The 14,259-nt window shown below is 38.7% G+C and overlaps 2 protein-coding genes across 11 annotated transcripts in view; one reads left to right on the top strand and one right to left on the bottom strand.

Moving 5' to 3' along the window:
- TFB1M (transcription factor B1, mitochondrial) overlaps positions 1-12,232 on the top strand; it is a 32,429-nt gene extending 20,197 nt beyond the window's left edge. For 5 of the 6 annotated variants that reach the window (XM_090135639.1, XM_031611753.2, XM_090135641.1 and 2 more), the window contains 2 exons: positions 2,660-2,787; positions 5,142-5,661. In XM_090135639.1, the coding sequence (XP_089991765.1) occupies positions 2,660-2,787; positions 5,142-5,400 (387 nt within the window). In that variant the 3' untranslated portion in view covers positions 5,401-5,661. Of the gene's footprint in view, positions 1-2,659; positions 2,788-5,141; positions 5,662-11,835 lie in introns of those variants that run through there. The other variant, XR_016464311.1, reaches the window with a different exon arrangement.
- Positions 5,892-14,259, bottom strand: part of TIAM2 (TIAM Rac1 associated GEF 2) — an 86,243-nt gene continuing 77,875 nt past the window's right edge. For all 5 annotated transcript variants that reach the window (XM_090135628.1, XM_090135629.1, XM_090135630.1 and 2 more), the window contains 7 exons: positions 14,063-14,181; positions 12,259-12,367; positions 10,484-10,542; positions 9,556-9,661; positions 8,723-8,810; positions 8,006-8,160; positions 5,892-7,225 (listed from right to left, as the gene is read on the bottom strand). In XM_090135628.1, coding sequence (XP_089991754.1) covers positions 6,585-7,225; positions 8,006-8,160; positions 8,723-8,810; positions 9,556-9,661; positions 10,484-10,542; positions 12,259-12,367; positions 14,063-14,181 — 1,277 coding nt within the window. In that variant the 3' untranslated portion in view covers positions 5,892-6,584. The remainder of the gene's footprint in view (positions 7,226-8,005; positions 8,161-8,722; positions 8,811-9,555; positions 9,662-10,483; positions 10,543-12,258; positions 12,368-14,062; positions 14,182-14,259) is intronic.

The following is a 14,259-nucleotide window of genomic DNA, read 5'->3' as shown; positions in this document are numbered from 1 at the left end:
TGCTTTCAAAAGACTCATCTTGGTGGCTCTTTGCTCCATCAAGAAAAAAAGTGGTAAAATAGTTAGATTATGAATAATCCAGTGCCTCTTTGTTCTGGAGCAGTGCTCCTTGTGAGGAGATCTGTGTTAAAGAGCTGAGAACTATCCTTGGGAAGGAAACTCATCTTTTCCAGTATGGTTATGAGAAGTTGTATATTACTGCTCTTAGTGCAGTGCCACAGTTATTTTCTGCTGGAGGAGAAACCAAAGTGAAACCTTCACATCAGAATAAGGGGCTGTGTGATCAACGTACCTGGCGTGAGACTGAATGCTTTTCTGTAGCATACAGACACAGTGCTGGTGCTGAATGCTTGGTTGATGGAGGAGCTTCCCTAGAACTATCTTATTAGGAACTCAGACAGTCCAGTTTAATGAAGTGTAATATGTTCTGCTTAGGTTTCAGCTCCCTGTAGAAGAAAATTACAGCTTGGAAAAAGATGCATGGGTTTGCTTTTAATACAAGCTTATTGAAAGATACATGTATTACCTATCGAGAGACTTCTATTGCTAACAGTTAGCAAAAATTGTCTCATTTAGGCTCGTTCTGATTTAGAGCATTGATTTCATCAACAAGGCAACAGACTGAATTACACTGTCTGATTTTATCACGTGTTCCTCCTGCCTCACTAGAACATAAACCTTCTTTGTACTCAAACGCTAAAACAGTAAGGGGAGAATAATTGTTACACTATTGACAGTTCAGGATATATTGGTAGGATAATTTTCATATTCATTATTTTATTAGAATTGAGTATTATTTTGAAAATAGTGGTGGGGCAAAAAAAAGGAAGTGTTAGAAATAAAATTATCCTCCGATTAACTTTTGCATTCCAAGTGCTCTTGTTTATTCTATATTGGTTTTCATAATTCTACTCTCCGTTTTAAATGTATTTAAAAGGTTAGTAACAAATGGCTTGGATAATTTTTAAGGAGTGGCCAATTAGAAGTGAAAAGCTTTAAGCTTTCCCTGTATCTGTCGCTATAGTAACGAGGCAGCTTTCCTGGGGTCCAAAGAAATCAGTATCTGTAATGGAACAAACGCTGAGGAGTGCTGTTTTCTTTCAGAAGCAGAAATTATTGCCTCCCAGCCTCGAGATTGCAAGTTGAGCTGTTTTTTTTTCCCTTAAATTTTACACTGTCTTCTTTTTTCTTATCCTTCAGAATTTTGTGGTCAAAGATGCAGCTCCTGCTCTCAAAAGCAAAGGCATCTTCATACCTCACTGATGATGGGTTCTGCAAGATTGAGGGAAGGAGGATGTCCCAGATGGTCTCCAGTGGTTTTCTTGTCCCTAGTTTAGTGGGGCAAATCACAGAATCACTGCATGTCAGGGATTGAAATGTATTGTTACATTTCTTGACAAAGAAGTAGATAAGCATACATGCATGTAAATAAGTCTTTGGTATTTCTGTGCATGGAAGTGGTTGGTCATGCAAACCACCTGTTCAGAAAGCTGAAGTGTTCTGACGTTCAGCGTGAGCGCAAGTTTTCATGGTGTGCTTGTGCTCTTCCTTACAAATAGGGGGCTGTGGCAAGTGTAGAAGCCCATGAGAAATTCAGAAACTATTTTTGAGAAATGTGCATTTCTCCACAGATTCTGTATGCCAGGTTTTTATTTGTCATCTCACTTCTAAATAAGCTCTTGTGACATTTTTTTTTTTTAAGCATTGTTATATTTTAGTCATTAGAGCAATTTTTCTATCTTAGTCTTGCAAAAAAGTCTAGCTTACAGAAAAAGTGGAAAAGCAAAAGAAAAAAAAAAGGTATTTTTCAGGGTGTTTTTATATGATGTAACTATAACTGCATGACATATTGTGTTTTTTATATGTACATCTGTGTATACTGAAGGCAGGATGTTGCTTCAGTCTGTTTTCAGACACAAGGGAAGTAGCGGGTCTGTGAACCAAGCTGATATAGGAACTACAAAAGAAAATAACAAATGTCAGAGAGATCTGTGTAGAAACATGCAAATGTAATTTTGGATTAACGGCGATGGTACACAGAGTATGAGTTCATAATTGACTCCGAACACAGAATTCAACTGTCACTTAAATTGAATGCAGGACTTATTTCGATCTGCAATTCCTTTGAATAGATTTGAGTTTTAAAATCTTAATATACTGGAAAGTAACTCCTTGGCTCTCATTTTGCCAAAGCCCTAGAGCAACAGAAAATATATAGGGAATAGCTTTGATTTCTAATTATAATACCAATTTTCTCCAGCTGCCCTTCAGCCTGTATATTGAATATTGTCTAATTTGTGTATCATGTCAGAATTGTCTTGTGGAAGGATCTGAAGAAAGAAGTGCTAATTACTTTACGGATGACATGGAAGTTGTGCTGGATGAAGAAAGTGCCATGGGGAAAAAAGCACTAAGTACTAATGGCGTGTGAGCTAATTAGAAATATGTAGATAACCAAAAAAGACTAAAATACGTCAGGGCTTTGAAAGTTAAGCCAAATCAAGTAGTGTGGCAGTGGTTTATCACACAGCTGTTACCTGTCACTGTTTTCCTGTGTTCTCCCTGTTTCTTGACACCTAACCTCTGAACTGTAAAGAAGTACTGTGTCTCAGAGGAATGCATCTGCTCAGTTATCTTGATGTTTTGTTTTTCCTTGCAGGTGGATGTGGCAGTAGTGCATTTCACTCCATTGGTGCAACCAAAGATACAGCAGCCATTTGAGCTAGTGGAAAAAGTGGTTCAAAGTGTTTTTCAGTTTAGAAGAAAATATTGCTGCCGCGGAGTTGAGTAAGGAACTTGAAGGAATAATCCTCTATCATTTGTTTTTATTCACTCTATTTAAATATGCTATTCAGTGTTCATCAGATCTTTCCGTTTCAGAAAGGAGACAAAATTATGAGCTGAATGCCTCTCTGTTTTTGTTAAATAATAATTACTGTGGATTTTTGTTAGTGTAATTGAAGCTGTTAAAATTACTGGGATAAATTGCTGATCTTTCCAATTTGTGTCTCTCCGATAATTGAACAAAATAACAGCAGCAACAAAAGCAACTGAAAATCAATAGCATTTGTTGGTTGATTTAAAAAATGAAAGTTTCAGAATTCTTAACTGATGATTGCAGTCTATGGAGAGAGAATTCGATCTGTGGGAAGTTTTACTTATTTGGAGGGATAGTGTCAAAAGGTCAAATTCTTACTTCTGTGCTTCTGTGCCCTTATATGGAGTTGTTATTGCCTCTTTAAAAAGCCCTGTGTCTCATTGAGAGAATTTACTAGCTTCTTTAACTGGCGCAGGAAAACTTCAGTCTGTTCTCCAGGGATCCTGTTAAAACTTGAGCTTAGATACATGTCTGACTTGGGATGGGAAAAGCCCTGTGTTAGACAGACTAGAAATATGTGACAGAGCTCTTGTTAGGGAATTTTCAGCTAGCTGAAATTACAGCTCTACGCCTCAAGTTTGCTGGGCATGGTTTAGAAGCAATCTAGGATGGATGCCACCTTGCTTAACTGCAAGGGTTATACGTTGCTATTTTGAAGGTGAACATACATAGAATTTTGCCTTCATTTTCTAGACGGAAAAGTTTTTTGTTTGTTCTTGAGGCAGTGAGTGATATTGATGTCTGGGATTCAAAACTGAATGCTAATTTGCCCGCAGTAATGTTTGAGTATGCATTTGAAATCGGTGAGAGATCGAGGTATCCAAACCAGCTAGGTTTGTATTTGATTTGCAGTCTTCATGGAAGAGTGTCTTCAGCTGACAATATAATCAAGAGGCACATGCAATCAGCACGTATATGTTACGTAAAATATTTTTGCCAAATTTTTTTAAAAAATTGTGTAGTGTGAAGTAGCTAATAACTGCTGTACATTCTTTTGTGGCAAGGAGAGCGAGTCTGAACTTTTGAGCATCACATATTCCCTAACAGATTATTGGACTTTAGCCCTAGCACGCAGCTAACACAATCCTCTTATTCTTTAGCTGACCTGAAAAAAATGAGCAATTTGTGGTGAGTAATGGGGCTGTTTCATTACTTACAAGATACTGTATAGAAACAAGGTAATAGAATGAGTGTACATTTGTGTTTAACATCTGGGACTTGAGAGAGATGTGGTGTGTAAGGTTCACCTGTTACATCCAGGAAGAATAAAGCATAGCTTAAGTTACCACTCATGTACGGACCTTTCATAGTCCATGTATAAAAGAAGGTTGATTTTTGCCTCGAGGAACGTCTGAAAATAATGGAGATTTCTTTAATCAAGGCCTTGAGGTGCAGTGCACCTTAAACCAGGTTGCTCCCAGAGATCCCATCTTCTCTTGTCCTTTTAGACCCCTTTTTAGCTTTGTGTTCTGTCTGACCACCAAGAGCCAATTTTCAGTTGCACAGAGCTTTTTGCCTAGCTTGTCAAAGGCAACCTGTGCAGCATTTTAAAGTTTGATGTATGTATGACAACAGATAATTGGAAAATTGAGGCATGCTTATCAACCATGTGTCCAGTGCTTTCGGTAGCTTGAACTTTGTGCTATGCATTTTTGAGGGAAATTAAAAATCACTTGAATTAAGATTTGAGAAGTTGTGAGAAAGAGGCCAATGTAGGACACAGAGTACAGGGGTTGGTTTGACTATTTATAAACAGTGATAGAGGAGAAAATGACATCTAGTACTTCAGGCACAATTTCCCCTATTAAAATGTGAACAATAGTTCTTCCTCCTTGGCTTTTTTTTTTTTTTTCTGGCATTGGAATTACAGTATTAATGAGAAGTTATAATAATATCTGTCCCATTGAAATGAAATAGCTTGAAAAAAGTTATGTAATTTGGACCTGATGTGCTTTGCATAAAGTTGACTCTATTATTGCTCTTTAAATATTAGGCTAATTCCAAGAAGGCTCTATGACAGTATCCATACCCAAAGCTCTTTTTTAATGTTATTAATCATGAGCATACATGCATTTTGTTTGATGTACAATGTACAAATTCCATGTTGTTAAAAGTTGCATTTGCAGAAAAGTGGCCCTTCTATGTTTCTGTTTGCTTAGACAATGAACTGTCTTAAGATTATGTAAAAGCTGAAGAGAGCCTTGTATCTCTTCCTGGAAACTGAATTGTCTGCACTCTTCTCTTCTCTTTGCCCTGCCTTTAGGATCTTGTTTCCTGAAAGAGAACGTTTGAAAAAAACAGAACAGTTGATGATGGCAGCAGATGTTGATCCAACTCTGCGTCCTGTTCAGCTCACTATGTCGCACTTTAGAAATCTGTGCAATACATACAGGAAAATGTGTGATGAAGACCCGAACCTTTTTGCATACAATTATAGAGAAGAGCTAAGGCAGAAGAAGAGGAAGCGTTCCCCTGAAAGTACAGACCGGCTAGAAGAAACTGTAGAGGAAAATCCTCTGTAATTACAGCAGACTGAACTGGGATTTAACTCCTTGAACTAGAAGTGTTGATCTATGTATTACATCTGTTCAGGTATGGAAGAAGTAACTTTTGAAAAAGTGGTGAAGGGGGCTTTCCTATTTTATTTGTTCTGTTCAGCTGTAGACAAAAGTTTAGGACAGTCCACTTACAATGTGCCTACTGGTTCTTCTTGCTTCCGAAGACAGAACACACACCCAGAACAAGGTATGTTGTGAGATACGTAATTAAATTGAAATAATACATTTTTTTTTGAATGTGAGTGCGTTATTGCAACATAAAAACTCTTTTCATACTTGCAGCATGTAAGATGTTGTTTGAGGTCTTATGCCCTTTTTATCTGGGAAAATCCTCTGCGGAATAATTTAAAAATCAAAAGCCTCGTATAAATATACTCAAGTGACTGGCTTATGGGAGGATAAAGTGCACAGATTGCCTCAAGGTCTGCTAATACTCGTTCTCATATACACAAAAGCAAAGAACTTGGGAGTTTAAGAGAACAGCAGCATGATAAAAAGTAGAAAACATAGCTAAGTACAATACTTATTTGTCTTTTACTGTACAGGCTGGTAGAGAAAATAAAAAATACAGTCAAATAAAAGATTACAGGCCAAGCTTTGATTTTATATTTACACATATATATAAAGTATAAACAGCATTTTGAAACATACAAAAATGAAATTTCTGCACTGTTGTGCACTAAAGCACATTCAAATAACTTAATTCTGCTTTAAATAAAGCAAAAATGAAAACCAAAGAAAATAAATGCCCATGGTATTGAAAAACTCATTTTGTCATACTACTTTCCACTGCATTTACTTCTGCCACTCACTAGCATCTTTTCCACATAACTTAACTTAAATGTACTAACAAGGCCACCCTTCCCCTCCCCAAAAATAATACTACATAATCCCAATAACTGTTTGAAAGGGATGAACTAATTTACAGACCTTGGAAAACTTACTTACTCTATTTTTGATCCACAATAAATTAAAATAACTTAAAAATCCTTTACAGCTGTATTTGTGGAAAAAATGTACTAGTGCAGAAAATGAGATAGTAGTGTTGCTGTGGCTTCCATGAATTTACTGATTTTAAAGCAAAATAAGTTTGTTGAATTTCACGTGGACTTCAAATGAACATTTTGTATAGAGTGCTGCTCAGAAAGCTAGGATTTCCCATGCCTCTCCACAGCTTCATAAAAACAGTCCTCATTAACTACAGATGTTAAGCTCTGGACGCTAAATTCTCTCTCCAAAATAGAGTTCAGGTCCAAGTTTGCAGCATCAGAGTGGCTGTCAAGGGACTGGTGACGTTCCTGCATTGCCGTTAAAGTTCCCCTGTTACGCTTTGTGCTGTTTACTTTTCGCTTCACTGGGCAGAAATGACCACGTATCAGCTTTGGATGTTCTCCCATCTTGAAACCATCTCCTTCCTCCTTTTCTGCAGCTTGATCTCGTTCAGAGTCAGCATTGGGTTCCTCCGAAATCTTCAGCCGTTGGAACTGAATTTCAATGTCTTTAGTAGGGCTGCTCTTCTTTAGGTTCTGATAGTCATCATCGTCATCATCACTGAGAATATCAGATTCTTTGACAAGAGCATTAGAAAAGTCGGAGGCACAGCTCTGTACATGCTGATCAGGAGATGAAGTTTTGGGCTCCTGTATGCTCTCTGTGGTGTTGCAGCTGCTGCTCTGGGTGCTGCTGCTCAGGCTGCACTCATCGGAGTCCTGGAAGGTGCCTTTCCCTTGGTCACCGTTCCACTCACTGCTGGGTGAATTCTTCAGTACCTTCAAGGACCTGGTGGAAGCTGTGCAGAAGAAGAAGGCAGTTTTATCTTCTCATCCAAACATTTGGTTATACTGCCTGTCTCAACAACCCACTTCCAGTCACTGTGTACATAGTCTCATTCAGGGTCAGGTGTGTCAGCATTCTGATACCAACAGTGTAATTAAGCATCAGATTTTTCACTCATACCTCCTCCAGAGTTATATGCTTGCCTTTATGTGCAAGCATATATACCTCAAGCACTAGAGGGTCAAGTTGGAGGCATGAGTTGAACTGTCCCTGATCCTGCCACATAATGAGGATTTCAATCAAGTGAACACATAGAGAACTAGAAATACCAGTAGCAAACTAGTAGATAAAAAGCCTGAAGCCTGTGCTTAATTCATTAGGGTATGTGCTCCATGTTAAGAACGTGGAGAGAAACAGGAGCCCTGTCTTTTGTTATTTGTTTTAGCTTTGACTGTTAGCAGGGCTGAGATATTAGAGATAACTCTGAAGAAAGAACACAGTATTCTGCAGGCCAAAGGGAGTCTGTTTCTAACCAACAAAATGGGGTCTTACTAAGTCTTCCCTTAAGACAGCTAACAACAAATCAAACATGAGAATACAGTGGGAAACAGCAAGCTTGCTTATCTCCTCTACACTGAGTTGTGGAGAAAATGCTGCAAGTACTCAGCCTGAAAAAGAAATTGGAATTTGTGGGTCTGGCACACGACACTGTACAGCCACTTTAATAACTGCGAATCATCTGCCAGCTTTGGATTCCAGCCTCCATTTTTCACTTTGAGAACCTGTTTCTTACCCAGTTTAGCTGTCGCAGGCACGCGGTTCTTGAGTGGGATGAGGCGATCTTTACAGGTTTTCTCCAGAGGCAGCTCACATTTTATGTGACGTCTGAAATTCTCCCGCAAGATAGAACGGATCACCTTCACAATGTTAGTCTTGTTCTCACAGTCACTGGAAGTTTAAGACAACAGATAATCTCATTTTCACATCTAAAGAAAGACAGCTGAAGTCGCATTCAACCTCCTGCTTTCTGTTGATGTGTTTAGCACTGTGATTTTTTTTGTCAGTCACTTTCCTTAGTTTGGCAGTTAACGCTGTTCTGTGGTGTTAGGCATGTCATACTCTTTTGTGTTTTGAGTTCTTAGTTATTTCCTTTAAAAGAGCCTGAAAGATCAGGTACCAAAGGATTACCCTTTGAGTGGTGTTATCAGATTAGGGTTAGGCAATTTCTGCTAACCAACCAAGAGCCTGGTAAAATTAGTCTGCCCCTATCATACTGAAATTTATGATACTACACCTGTGCAGATTTTCACTGGATCACTGTATCAAGTTCAGGGCAGTTTCAAACTGTTATGTCTGTTATATCTTATGCAGGTAAATAGTAGCATAGTGCCTGGATTTAAAGACTGATAACAGCTTTAGAAGTGCTGATATAAAGGTCACAGGGTGGAGGAATTTTCTACTTTTTAAAATTTCATTAATGTAATTCGTCCAACTTCCATAGAAAGCTTACCTGCTGCATAACTGAAAAATGGTTTCTGGCCTGCCTTCCAGTTCTGACTTTGTGTGAATCAGTTCCCAGATACAGCTGTTCTCTGTTCCTACGCGTAGAAGAAAGTGTTATTTTTGTATATACTTCACAGAACCTTCAGCATTAGAAAGACCCGTGGAGAGCTTCCCTTCTCCTGAAAGCAGTGTTAACACAGGGTGTGGTAGATGTCATCTGAAGTAGAACCCAAAAGAAAGTTCCCTGAACTCTCTAGTTCTAGCAGCCTTGCGGGTCTACCTTTGAAAACTCTACCGTCTCTCTTGGAGAGTTGCTTTCTTATGCTTCTTAATGCCTTCCAGCCTTAGAAGACCTTCTCCCATTTCCTCTAAGACACCTCGTGACACTACACAAGGTTCAGAACTGGATAGAATCATAAGGATCAACTCAGAGAAAACAAAAAGGCGGCCCTCTGCTACACCAGCTATACAGTCAGCTTCCCACACCTGAAAAAACACAAGACTCCGCACACAGAAAGGGCATAACCAGGATGTCAGCCAAGATAAATCCGCATCCTGTTCATGGTATCTTTTTACTGGGAATTTTCATTCTGTCATATTTTCATATCACCCTGCATCTTCTTGAACTCAGGGAAGAAGAGGGATGAAGTCAGCATATGGAACTGAGATAGTCTGTTTATGAATCAGGTCTGTGTCCTCTGAGGTCAGACAACAGTAGATACTACTTTCTCCATTCCTGCCTGTTTCCAGCGGCTCCACAATGACATACAGTAGAAGCAGTACTGGAGAATTCCAGAAAACTATTCATTCTGGAGTTTTCAGTACAAGGGAATTAATTACCTGCTGTGTTCCCAAGCCGAACTTGAAGAGCAGATAGGGGAATCAGCCAGCGAAACTTAAATGGATCCAAGTCACCATAATTATGGGCAGCACGAACATTAGTAGGCTGTAAAAGAAAAGCAAGAGGATATTTCTAAGAAGTGGTTCTTTTTTGCTTTAGTTTCAGACCCATAACTGAAGAGAAACTGCAGTTCGTTAGACTTTTTCCTTCAAGCCCCTAATTTGTGCTTGTAAATGTAGCTGGAATGGTCATAGACACAGCCTTGGAATTTGTAGTTGCTTCAGCTTTTAAAGCACTTGTTTTTAATGGATAAAAGTAATATATATAAGTGCTATTTGGGAACAAACTTTCCATGAAAAAATAGTCTAGGGACTGTACATTAGCAGAAAACATTAATCATGTCACTGCTGCTACTACTACTCTTAAAGTCCTTTGATCTCTGACGATTTGCAGGTTACAGTACATTGCCACTGATACTCAGGATATACAGCTTGCTGCTTTAGTATTCCAGTTTTGTAAATTGGGCTAGAAAAAGTTACATTTAAGTTACATTTATACATCCTTTCAAAGTGATCAAGAATCTATAAACAGAGGTTTTCAATCCTCACAGAGTTAAGGTAGGCTGTCACAAAAGCCATCTGGAAGTGATTCCTGCATGGCAATGTTTCATCCCTGAGAGAACAAATGCATTGCTGACATAGAGAAGATGATGGAGGTTACTAAACAGCATTAAAAACAAACAAAAAACCAACTTATTGTTACATAAATACTGAGCACTTGTTTTATCTGTGGTAGCTGAAGTTCCAGCCTAGTGACAGGAGGTAGCATTTTACCACAGCCGCTCCCTCTTCAACACCAGTATGGTCCATTCTACACTACAGCAGGATCCTGCATATAAACATCCACCACAACTCACACCAGACTTACCATTTTCTTTTTCAGTTTGTAGTTCTCTTTATACACCAGTATGACAGCCCTCTTAAAAACTAAAAAGGAAAGGAAGAAAGAAAGAAAAAAGAAGACTCTTAATTGCAGATACAATATTCAGTGAAAATATAATCCTGAAGATGCTGAATATTAGAAGTCATGAGACGAGATAAGCAAAGTGATTGGGAAGCAGCTGTTCTGTATTAAAGCATTGAGTTTTTCATCCTACATTTGTTCATGCAATAGCAACATTTATTCTCAGATTTTCTGATGAACTTTTTAAGATGAAGCCATTCTGCACTTGCACTATGAAACTACTGGCAGCCTGGCTCCTGCAAGTCTTCACACAAACATATAAAGCTGATACAGTTTAGACATAAGGATTCAGGTTTTCTTTTGGATGGATGCCTTCAAGTGGAGTGAAATGCCAGTACTAAGAGAGAACTGTGAAAAAGGATGATAAGTCTTTCTACAGGCTAGCTTTTGTTCAGTTGGGAACAAACATTCATCTCAATTCCTACTTCTACATCTGATGGAGTTCTCTATCTTCCACAGCATCTGACTGGAGTGGCTCACTAATGGTATTCTAATCTCTCAGCCTCCGGTGAGGCAGGGACACGTTCTCTCTAATCAATAAGGAGAGATCAGAAAACCAGGAACATTGAAGGTGCATCTGGACTATGGGATAGCAGTCCTGGATCCCAGACTGGATGACAGCAGTATAGCTCTATCCTTATTCATGCATCCACATTTCCTTCTGATGGAAGAGAGAGGGGCAATGATAATCCAGTAGGCTATCATGCCTACATGGAGCCAGGATGCAGACACAGTGAGCACAACATTTACTCTAGACTTAGGCATAATTTCCTTCAGTTTCACATATTAAGTGCATTTTTCAAGCTGCGGTAGACTAAAGTGGGAATAAAACCAGGTTTCCCAGGTGGCAGACAAGCAGTCTAAGATAGGTATCAGGCCGGAGTCCCTTCATTTATTTATACACATCCTGTTGGGAACTCCCACTTCTTGGGCTTGAGTGACTGGCATGTGTGGATCACTGAGAGTTCATCCAAGTGAAGATGGGGAAGCAGTTCACGCTTCTCCTTTTTAGAAGCACTCTCTCCCCTTACCTGTCATGCTTAGAGAAACTTGGAAACTTAGGAAAACTTGTCTCGCATGAACCTGGAGTTGTTCTCTGGGTCCAAAGACATTTTAAATAGATGTTTTTTAAATAAACAGACAAGTGCCTAATATGTTTCAGTGGAACCTTTTGATTAGTAAGGTAATAAATGATTAATATTATTTATACTGTTCAGTAAAACTCTTGGTTCCATGCTCTGATTCTCATGTTTCAGGTTAAAATAGTCTGAACGAGGACTGGCAGACAACACATTTTGATGCAACAATTGTAAAACAGGTTTTCCTGTATTCCCAGGAATGAAATAAATCACCATTTTCCTACCAGCCTTGTTTGAAAGACTTATTTATCATATTATTTTAGAGAGAACATTGTTGCTTGAAAATCATTGATTTCTATATTTGACACACGGAGTAGATGAGGTTGGCTCACAGAACAGACAGTAGCAGCAAGCAAATTAAATGGAAATGTTTCTCTTGTATTAGGAAATGTAACAGTTCTGCATATGCTTTCAGATTCAAGTCTACCTTAAATAACCCATGGTTACAGGAAAAGGAGATAGTGACTTTAAAAAGTGTGGAAAATTTTAATTTCTTCATCTTTAGATAGAAAGAGCAGAGTCATGAAGGAAGACACTTACCAAACACTGTAAGTTCAAGGTCTTTTCTTGCTTTGCCCAGTGATGGGAAAGGATTTAGCCAGGAAACTGTAGAGTGCATCAGAAGTTCTCCCATGGAAAGTTCAGTGACCTGGATTAAATTAAACAATAATTAATTAACAACAGGCAAAAATATAAGCAATATACATCAATGCCATGATACACAGGTAGGAGTAAATATTAAAATGAGTACACATTGATAGCATTAATGATATGATTTCTGTATTTACTGAATGTACACAGTGAGCAAGACAGGGAGATCTGTACAAAGGCAGGAAAGTGTGAGTAGTCCCCCTGGGTTCCTGGATTGCTCTGAAAGTAATACATCCTATTTATTTCCATGGAAACTACAACAGGTACAAAGAGCACAGTAACACGGATTTATTAGAGCAAATTCTCAACTACCAAGAACTGTTTCAACAGTCAGCTGATTCACGTGAATAAGATAATAAATATGCTCTTCGTTTTGTGGTGTGACAGATGTGCATGGCTGTCAGGAACGTGGCTTGTCTTTCACATTGCTGTCACCACTGCTGAAACGCACCACCCACCTCCTTACTGTGCTCACATCCACTGTCTCTATTGGTGTTCAGTGAGCGTCAGTGAATGTCAATGGGTGCAATGTTTTCTGCACCCTAATTCAGTCACACACCTTTGCTTCATCTGTTCTTCAGCGTTGGATGCCATTTGTCAGACTGACCCTCTGCTGCCATCTGTCACATGGCAACAAAATGGAACAAAATACTGGTGGGAAGGGTCAGCCTGTACAGCCATACCATCAACATCTGCTTCTGACATTGTGAGCCAACAGAATAAAATACAAGGCATTACTTTCAGAGCAGACCTTGTAGATGCTTGTAATAGCATCTAAGTTATGGGTGCTGGATAGAAGTTCTTACTATTAGCTTACTAATATATCTTACTATAGCTTGTAAGATTAAGCTGACCTGATGATCTGTCTACCTATAGCCAGTTGTGAACTGGCTGATTTATTAGAGGTAAATGTCTTTATAGAGCAATTAGTATTAATGATGCTGCTAGTGGCAGAATTAGTGCAGGTCTTGCTCTCCAAGGCTCTTCTTTCTGCAATGGACTACAGTGTATCTCAGGCTATCAAGTTTGTTTCCTATAAATGATGAGAAACTAAATTGCCAGTGCAGGTGATTTGGCTTTAAATATAAGGAAATAAAATAACTGAGTTGGCATCTTCATATACAATCTCTGATTGTGTCTGCTTCGTAACTGATGTAAATGCCTAAGTTGAGACATTGCTGCCCCAGTTCTGTGAGACGTGTGCACACAGTTCATTCAGCTAATGCTTTTGCTCTCTCAGATACCCATGGATGCCTCAGCCCTAGAAGTGTAGAGAATGAGAATAACAGACATTAATGTGAAATCCCTAGAATTGCCACTTTCATTTATATGGGTGGAAAAAAAAAAATCTTAAGAACTCTGAAGCATAAAATCTGAATGCCTTTGGGCATGGATAATCTCTGCAGCATTTGAGAAGAGGAAGATGTCTTTATTTTTTCCTACTGAGAATTAACGTCTACGCCTGCTTGCAATTCTTGTCAGTCCAGAAGGCTGTCTGAAAATTTTTACTGTAACCTACTGACAAAAAGAAGCTTCACAGGCAGATATGAAATGGAAGTCAAAATATTAAAGGAGAATGAAGGACGCACAGCACAAATAAGTTCCCAAAATTACTTTAGGAATAATAAAGACCCCCAACAGCTAGAAGGATAATGCTTCAGGAGTGAATAAAATATGTTGTTCCTTCTCTTACCTCCTTCTCTGTCCCACTTTGATCTGCAACCAGTTGATCAAATACAGTGCCATAATCTTCATATATCTTCTGCATCTCATTGATGTGACTTGCTACTTTTTCCATTGCCTTCAGCGCTTCTATAAGGTTTAAAAAATTCATAGACAGCTATGTAATTCAGTTGTATTTTCTAACCATGACATTTTGTATAGAATTCT

This window comes from Phasianus colchicus, chromosome 2, assembly GCF_987193195.1.
Source record: "Phasianus colchicus chromosome 2, bPhaCol1.hap1.1, whole genome shotgun sequence".
NCBI lineage: Eukaryota > Metazoa > Chordata > Aves > Galliformes > Phasianidae > Phasianus > Phasianus colchicus.
Note: the sequence above shows the minus strand (reverse complement) of the source record. Positions and strands in the feature narration are given on the sequence as shown.